Raw genomic sequence first — 9,448 nt, 5'->3', positions numbered from 1 at the left:
ATATATATATATATATATATATATATATATATATATATATATATATATATATATATATATATATATATATATATATATATATATATATATATATATATATATATATATATATATATATATATATATATATATATATATATATATATATATATATATATATATATATATATATATATATATATATATATATATATATATATATATATATATATATATATATATATATATATATATATATATATATATATATATATATATATATATATATATATATATATATATATATATATATATATATATATACATACATATTGAATGCGTAGCACCGAAAAATAAAATAAATAAAAACACAAGGGATTTAGTTTTTCTTTTCAATGATGTTTCAATAAAACGTAATTTTATTGAATTTTTGGGAGATTATTATTTACCTTTTACAAAACAATCGTTGGACGGACGTAATCCAGTAACGAATAATAACAAAAGCTTAGACGCCGCAAGACGGTAATGGCGCGACTCGTTAGAAAAATGTAACGAATTGTGCTGAAAGCACAGAGCTGCATCCAGAGCTTAGGGTACATTTTCTAATGAGGGGGAAATTGTCATTTTACAAGATTTTAAGTCCCCATCTAACGAATAAATTTTGACCTTACGAATTTGAACTTAAACATTCCGCCCGCCTTGCAACATCCAGCTATGTTGTAATTGAAATTCATTAATTCATAGAATATTACATATGTACAATATATTGATATCAAAATAAATATAAAATGCGATGTCAGTTTCATTTTCAAATTGAGCAATTTTTTTTTATTAGTTCATGTATTCATCTTTTCCAACTTCATTCTTTCTTAACTAAATGCTCGTAGAGCCGTTGACCCGGAGGGTCTGCAGTGTCTGGGTTATTGGCCAGGATGACCTACGACACATATTCATGGTTGACACTGCCCTGAAATCACCCAGCCGAATATCGTCAGCTGCGCCAAGGGGAATCCCGGACTCGAAAACATTTGAGGCTTAATAACCCTTGCGTATACGTCGGGCCCCAGGACCAACCCCACCCCGGAAGGGCGATAAAACACTGGATCGGCCAGCTGGAGACATTCAAACTGCTCTCGTATGGAGTCTGGAGCCGACGCCGATGGGGTGACCACACGGGATAAATCTGTCACCCGGGCGGAAAAAATCAATTTATTTTCCGCGTTGTGCCGGGATACGACGATCAGCGGACAAAAGGCGTTCTGCGCTGTCATTGCCGAAGTAAGCCGTAAGCTTTGGGCAAGACTACTGCATATCATACTGTACCCCGCACATGGGTCGAGGACAGCTCGGACGGGAATTCGACGACCGGACAAGACGAGTATCAACACAATAGTGGGACCAAGCGTAACAGTTGGTTGCAAAACTAACAACGGACTAAATATGGGGGTAGCATTTGTAATGCAGTACGCGGACGAATTAACGGACGGACTTGAATTCGACTTTCTCTTAGACAAATCGGACGATGGAGCGGAAGGACGTTGTTGCTGGTCGAAGGAGTGCAGAAGCGTATGGTGGCTCTCTCCGCATTCGCGACACCTTTCGCGACTATTGCAGGTCGATCGCATGTGTGACCTGCCCAGACAGTTGGAGCACACCCGATGAAGAACTACGGTGCGCAGCCTTTGCTCCAACCGCATTTTCAAGAACCTGCGGCACGACCGTAGATTATGCTTCCGCCTGCATAACACACAATTGTTTAAATGAAGCTTTGGGCTCGAGTCCGAATTTCTTTGGGCAGTCCCCGTAGGGGAAGACGAAGATTCTGCTGCCTTAGTTGCAGATACTTCAGCTGGAGCCGTATCAGCCCCCGACGGAGGGACAACTTTCTGCGTCGGTACTACCCCTGGTGAAGAGGCGACGACTGGGGTCATCCCGACGTCAGGGACCTGCTCGATTGCTGGTAACGGCTCGCGAAGAACCGGTGCAACATCACTTTCTATAATCTCTCTTTCCTCATCGGACATCGGGACGTCATCTTCGTAGTCAGGGAGAGTCTTAACAATTTCCCTCATACTTTCCATTGTACTGCGAAAAGAAAGATGACGCTTACTATATGAACGATCGAAAACTATTCGGTCAGTATGACCAATTTTACCACCGGTCGTCTTACAACACCGTTTGCCGTTCTCACGTCTGCAACTCTAACGCGACCGTCAGATCCTGGGTGGACGTCATCCACACGACCTAATTTCCACGATGTAGGAGGCAATTGCTCATCACGAATTACTACCAAGTCCCCTACTTCGATATCACGCTGCGGAAATTTCCATTTATACCTTTTCTGTAAGCCTTTCAAATATTCATCTTTCCACCGTAAGCAGAACTGTTGCGACAGCGCCTTCATTTTCCTAAATCGATGCACCAAATGAAGTGGTGATTCCTCCTCTAACTGTTCAGGAGGCGCCAAGATCGGAGATCCTACCAAAAAATGGCCAGGCGTAAGTGCTACCAATTCTTGAGAACTTTCACTCATTGGGCACAACGGCCTAGAATTTAAACAAGCCTCAATTCTCGAAAGAACAGTCGAAAACTCTTCAAATGTAAATTTGAATCCTGATGCATGCTTCCTAAAATGCGTCTTGAAGCTTTTGACAGCAGCTTCCCAGAGACCACCCATATGTGGCGCCCCGGCAGGGATAAACTGCCAGGAAAGCTGCTGAAACTGGTATGCGGAACACACCTTATCACGTCCTTCTTTAAAAACACATCTCAAATCCTTTTCCATTTCGCGTGAAGCGCCTACAAAATTTGTACCATTATCCGAAAAAATGGTCTTGGGACAACCGCGTCGAGATATAAATCTGTGAAAAGCGGCCAGAAACGTTGTCGTAGACAAGTCTGATGTGGCTTCCAAGTGTATGGCCTTCGTCGAAAAGCATACAAACACGCAAACATAACCCTTTGTTATCTTACATGCGCGCCCTATAAATGACTTAATTTCGAAAGGCCCCGCAAAATCAACGCCAGTCGTAGTAAACGGTCTGGTAAGTACAGTTCTCTCCGGTGGGAGAGCCGCCATGATCTGCGTACAAGACTTCTTCCTATCCAACAGACACCGTTTACACCGGTTAATAGTCGATCTAATCAAAGATGTTAAACGAGGAATCCAATACTCAATCCGAATAAGACGTAGAACCAACTGGTTCCCTCCGTGAATAGATATGTCGTGAACATATTTCACTAGTAACCTAGCGAATCTACTATTATACGGCACTATAATTGGATGTCGCTCACTATACGACAGGGTAGGACACCTACTCAAACGACCATTCAACCTCATAACCCCCTCCTCATCCAGGAATGGATTCAATGACAACAACGAACTCCTGGAACCTAACGGTTTCTTTTCCATCAAACAACCGTACTCATCTGGATAATGAGCCCTTTGAGAAAGAACAGCTAGACGTAATCTCACTGCCTTTAATTCGGTTGCCGTCAACGTCGTGTCGTGATACACATTTCGACTAGCATGTGAATAATGGGTCCTTTGATAAAACCTAAATATATACGCGATGACTCGTAGAGCCCTATCTAACGAAGAAAACCTCTCTAAAATGTCCTCGTAGTTCGTAAAAAATGATGCGTGAGTCCTGACCGCCCGTACCTCAACGTCAGTCTCAAGAGGGGTGAAATCATTTATATCCCACTGAGAACTATCTGAGCAGAGCCACTCTGGTCCATGCCACCAAAGCGACGAAACCGCCAACTCTGCAGGCGACACTCCGCGACTTCCCAAGTCGGCCGGATTGTCCTCAGAGCGAACATGGTACCAATTCTGTCCCCCAGTATTCTCCTGAATCCTACATACGCGATTCGCAACGAAAGTAGACCACGTAGACGGCGTCTTTCGAAGCCAAGAGCGGACGATCGTAGAATCCGTCCAACAATAAACACGTCGAAATTCAATATCTAACTCCCTGGCTATAGACTTGTAAAGTTCTGAGGCCAAAACTGCCCCACAAAGCTCCAAACGTGGCAAAGATATAGATTTGATGGGGGCTACCTTAGTCTTACAAGATAGCAAATGGGTGAAGATATGTCCCTGCGGCGTAACCACACGAACATATACTACCCCCGCGTATGCTTTTTCCGAGGCGTCGGAAAAAACATGTAATTCTACCTCACAGTCTGTGGAGTAATTGACCCATCGAGGAATACGAACGTGATTCACATCCTGATAGGTCTCGACAAACTTTCGCCATTGTCGCTCAGTTTGTAACGGAAGAGACTCGTCCCATCCTATCTTATCCAACCAAACCTGTTGCATAATTATCTTCGCCACTATAATAACTGGCCCCAGCCAGCCAACAGGGTCAAATAGCCTAGCTATAGCCGATAAAACCTCTCTCTTCGTAAACCGAGATTTTTGCTCAATCGGTTTCATCTCAAAATAAAATAAGTCCAACTGCGCATTCCACCTAATACCCAACGGCTTCGAACTACTAGCTTCAACAAATGCCAGTAATTTGGCGTCAACCAAATGGTTAGCCGGAAGCGATTCCAAAATGGCTAGCTCATTAGAAGTCCACTTCCTCAGTTCGAACTTTGCCGATGATAGTAATCTAATCAATTGGTCCCTAGATTCAACAGCAGTATCCACGTCATGGTACCCTGTCAAAACATCATCCACGTACATGCACCTTCGTAGAATATGTGCCGCGTGGGGATAGTCATCTTCGGAATCATCGGCCAATTGCAATAACGTCCGTATGGCTAAATAGGGAGCACAATTCACTCCAAATATCACGGTCTGCAGCTCATAGTCTTGTACATCTTTTTGTGGGGAGTCCCTAAAGACAATTCGCTGCAGAGAAGTATGGGCCGAATTTACCCTAATTTGGCGGTACATCTGTGTGATGTCGCAATTAAAAACATATTTGAAAAATCTCCACCTCAAAATCAAATGAACCAATTCCAATTGTAATGTGGGTCCCACATAAAGAATGTCGTTCAGACTTTTACCATTTGAGGTCTTATGCGAAGCATTAAAGACAACTCGAAGTTTGGACGTCAATTTGTCCGGATTGATTACCGGGTGGTGTGGCAAATAACACACAGTTTGATCTGCAGGAGAAGTCGACGACACTGGTCTCATATGTTGCAAGTCCAAATATTCTTTAATCACCCCGTCATACATTAATTTTGTTTCAGGCTTTCGTAAAAGCGAAGCCTCACCACGAATAAACTGCTTCAAACAACTTGTCCGCGAATGTCCAAGCAAAACCTGTCCCTTCAATTCGGGTTTTATCGGAAGAGTCACTACGTATCTTCCATCGGAATCCCTATATGTGGTATTCTTAAAATTTTCTTCACAAAATTTATCTGCGGGAGAACAAATTGCCCGTCTTGGTAAGTCCTCTAATTCCCAAAACCGAAGAAGAGTCTTGTCAAGACCATCTTCCTCCATAAATTCTACAGTCGTTGAAAAAACTGTCACACTGGAAGTGGGAATTGAACCAGTAATGAGCCAACCGAAGACTGTCTGTTGAGCAATCAACGAACCTAAAATGCCGGAGCGAACCCCCTGTAATATAATTCTGGGATACACGTCTGCCCCCAACAATAAATCAACCGGACGGCTATCGAACAGATTAGGATCAGCCAAACGCAAATTTGGCAAACGTGACATATAATTCCGACTCACTTGGAAAGACGGTAAATTCCCAGAAATCTTAGGCAGGACCAACGCAGTCGCCTCTACCAAGACCGATTCATCTATTGGTGACCCTATACTCAGAGGGCAAATACCGCGAGAAGTTATCGAAACCGATTGATTCACGCCTGATATTGAAGACAACCGCACTCGTTGTCGAAATTCTAAGCAACTTTTGCATATTTTCGGTAATAAAGGAGGCTTCCGATGCTGGGTCAATAAGAGCCCGAGCTGGGTACGTCATACCCTGATGAACGATGTTCACCATAGCCGTCCCTAATAGTACCGACCTGTTCTGGGAAACATGAAACACTTGCCTGGCCGAAGTACCAGACACGATTCCAGACGAAGTGGAAGGCTGCGGGTCAATCAAACCGCTAGAATCCGTAGGACGAGCGGCCGAAACTGTCGAGGACGTAGTCGCCACATTCGTAGAATGGTAAGAATCTCGATGAAGCAAAGTATGATGCCTTCCTTGACACTTCTCACAACTGCGAGATGTAGCACAGTTGTTAACGTCATGTCTACGAGATAGACAATTGAAACAACAGCGGTACCGTTTCACAGCAGTCAACCGATCATTCACAGAAAGATTCCTAAATTTCGGACAAACACGAAGATGATGGCTTTGTCGTGGACAAAAGAACACACATCTTATCGACGGAATCTCTAGAAGAATGAGAAGTGCATTGCGAATTACGCGACCTAGATGGCGAAGATTTCGGAGCTGCATTCGTAAAATGCGTTCGCAGTTTCCTGCCATCAGTTTTCTTCGAAGCATCGATACCCTTCAAATCGCGGAGACACGTGAGTGTCTGAATCCTTTCCGTAAGAAAACGATCCATGTCCACCCAAGACGACAACGCAGACTTATCACTTATACCCTGTTCCCACAAAGTAACACTAATCTTCGGTAGACGTTGCACACACAAATATATCAAAATCGGATCCCAATCGTTCGTAGGAACGTTATTCACAGCCATCGCCGAAATACATGCGTTTATACCACGCTGCAAGTTCTTCAACCCAGAACTTGTCTCAGTGTCTAAGACCGGAAGGTCAAAAAGTAGTTTCAACTGATTGCTGACTAAAATTCTCAAGTTGTCATAAGTTTCCTTTAACGTCCTCCAAGCTAACTCGAAACTCCTATCAGTGAGAGGAAATCTTCTTACAACTTCACGGGCGTCGCCACTAGTCTTTTTGAGCAAATGACACAAGCGCTCAATATCACTCAGACGGGAATTTTTTACATAAACAGCAGTAAACAAATCCCTAAATGTTGGCCAAGACTGAAAGTCACCATCGAAAACCTCAATATCGCATGGTGGTAAAGCCAAACTATGGACCGCACCATGGTCAACACCTAACAAAAGAGAATTTCCCGATACATCCACATTACCAGAACGAGCAGAAATATCCGCCACATCGGCCTGCTGTATAGGAGTTGACGCCCTAGGAACGGCTTTTAGACCGTCTATCTTCCTTTCGATAGAGGAAACAATACGAATATAGGCATCATAGGTTGCCTCATACTTGCCGTCAGCAGATTCTACCTTTCCCTTATCTGAATCCTCCTGAAGATCGTCTAAACACTCCTCATACCCTCTCTTTCACTCTCTCCCAGAGTGATTTCGCCTCTTCGACCTGAGCCCTTAGAGAATAAACATCTAAATTCTCCTCCTTCAAAGAGCTAACCCGTGTCCCAAACTTCACAACCGCATCAGCGGCTCTAATGAATCGCGCGAATGTATTAACTGGCATATTGAAAATAATTTAGCGTCACAAAAATTCACAAAAACTCGTAAAGTATGTGAACACGCACTTATCGACAGCGAAAACTGGCCGAAAAATCAATAAATTTGCACAAAATGCCCAAAAATGCAAAAACAAAAATTTACAAAATTTTTCTTTCAGTGTATCAAATTCTCACACTGCACCGAAATTACCACAAAATTTCTTGAAGTGTAAACAATTGTTCGTAAAACAACCACTTCAAAACTTAAAATCAAAAATTTCAAACAATTTGTAAACTATTGGACTATTTTTCTCTCAGTGTAGAAACAATTAATTTTCGTTCAGTGTACCGAATCACAAAATATTTTCCCCTTGTACAAAAAATAGGCAAATTATTCAAGTTGAATTCAAAAAATCTCAAAATTCTACTAAAATCTTCGAACTAATTCTCTCAGTGTATGAATGAATTTACGAAAATTACGCTCAGTGTATCGAAGAATACTGCCGCTGTATCAAAACTTCACACACGAAAACCAGATGATTCAAAAAATTCAACAAATTATAAGAAATTATAAAAAAATGTCTGTAAGACCAAATGTAGGGTGCACGGACTGTAAAATACACCTCTACACTTCCACGCCAAATAATCTCCCCAAAAAAAATTAAAAATCACAAATAATAAAAAATATAGAAATAAAAATATATATACGTAATATATACGATAAAATAAAAATTATACGATCGTACCGGACCGCCTGTAGGGTGCACAGTGACCAAAACGATAATTTTTACTAATGCGCGTAACGCTAATGGGTCATAAACCACGATAACCCAAAAAACTCAATTTCAAAAATTTTTATAATTTTCTTCAAAATATTTACGACTCGCGGCCCCGTGAGGGTTAACAAATAAACCAAAGAAACACAGCTCAAAAAAAATATGTATGTATATACGTGTGTGTATCACTGATCATACGTAGGTATGTAATTCAAACGTTGACTGCAGTGACGATTGATGTTTGTTTACAATAGTAATACGACCAACAGAGCCTTTGGAGTCTGCGTGTATTTTGTTATTGTTTTATTTACTTCAAGTTAAAGGCAACGTAATTGCAAATAATGTTTTGAAGTAAAATAAGCACTGTCAACGTTTAAATTCACCACACACACCAATATATACAATAGATTTTTCACTTTTTATTTTGACTATTCCTTCACTTGAATATTTTTTAGCAAAACGAAATTAAACAAACGAAAGAAACGTACGTATGTATGTAGCAACGAATGTGTGTTTTTTGAAATGCAATTTGCCGTCGGCAAAACGAAATAATTGAATCAATGTTGTAAAACGACCGCGGTTTAATTTAAAACACTCGCGATTTGCTCAATTATTTTAATAAAACACTGACATACGCACCTGTGTGTTGATAAATAATTATTTAAATAAATTTTCAATATAAATCCTTCACAAATATGGCTGCAAAGTGGCTGCTTTTTGTTGTTGCTTCACAATATCAGCACTTTCCTTTGAAAAAAAGACAAAACAAAATCCTTTATTAATTGCTGTAAGCAAGTATCCGGCTCGATTGGACCAATGAATGCGTAGCACCGAAAAATAAAATAAATAAAAACACAAGGATTTAGTTTTTCTTTTCAATGATGTTTCAATAAAACGTAATTTATTGAATTTTTGGGAGATTATTATTTACCTTTTACAAAACAATCGTTGGACGGACGTAATCCAGTAACGAATAATAACAAAAGCTTAGACGCCGCAAGACGGTAATGGCGCGACTCGTTAGAAAAATGTAACGAATTGTGCTGAAAGCACAGAGCTGCATCCAGAGCTTAGGGTACATTTTCTAATGAGGGGGAAATTGTCATTTTACAAGATTTTAAGTCCCCATCTAACGAATAAATTTTGACCTTACGAATTTGAACTTAAACACATATATATATATATATATATACATATATATATATATATATATATATATATATATATATATATATACATACATAT

The 9,448-nt window shown here is 40.5% G+C and overlaps 2 protein-coding genes across 2 annotated transcripts; both read right to left on the bottom strand.

Moving 5' to 3' along the window:
- Nucleotides 1-779: 779 nt before the first annotated feature.
- LOC142220828 (uncharacterized) lies at nt 780-9,019 on the bottom strand. The gene is made up of 2 exons (XM_075290187.1): nt 8,843-9,019; nt 780-2,064 (listed from the first exon to the last, which is right to left on the bottom strand). Exon 2 carries the CDS (start codon nt 2,058-2,060, stop codon nt 930-932), a length of 1,131 nt encoding a protein of 376 aa, XP_075146302.1. The 5' UTR covers nt 2,061-2,064; nt 8,843-9,019; the 3' UTR covers nt 780-929.
- LOC142224761 (uncharacterized) lies at nt 2,108-5,668 on the bottom strand. Its single transcript, XM_075294550.1, has 2 exons — nt 4,932-5,668; nt 2,108-4,871 (listed from the first exon to the last, which is right to left on the bottom strand). Exons 1-2 carry the CDS (start codon nt 5,666-5,668, stop codon nt 2,108-2,110), a joined length of 3,501 nt encoding a protein of 1,166 aa, XP_075150665.1.
- Nucleotides 9,020-9,448: the final 429 nt, after the last annotated feature.

Source organism: Haematobia irritans, chromosome 1, assembly GCF_050003625.1.
Source record: "Haematobia irritans isolate KBUSLIRL chromosome 1, ASM5000362v1, whole genome shotgun sequence".
In the NCBI taxonomy this organism is placed as follows: domain Eukaryota; kingdom Metazoa; phylum Arthropoda; class Insecta; order Diptera; family Muscidae; genus Haematobia; species Haematobia irritans.
Note: the sequence above shows the minus strand (reverse complement) of the source record. Positions and strands in the feature narration are given on the sequence as shown.

What these genes read in the sequence shown, in the direction of transcription:
- LOC142220828 (XM_075290187.1), bottom strand. Translation starts at nt 2,060, where the DNA reads ATGGAAAGTATGAGGGAAATTGTTAAGACTCTCCCTGACTACGAAGAT.
- LOC142224761 (XM_075294550.1), bottom strand. Translation starts at nt 5,668, where the DNA reads ATGTCACGTTTGCCAAATTTGCGTTTGGCTGATCCTAATCTGTTCGAT. An exon ending in TTGGTTCATTTGATTTTGAG is followed by an intron (nt 4,872 to 4,931) that starts GTGGAGATTTTT and finishes CCGCCAAATTAG; the next exon opens with GGTAAATTCGGCCCATACTT.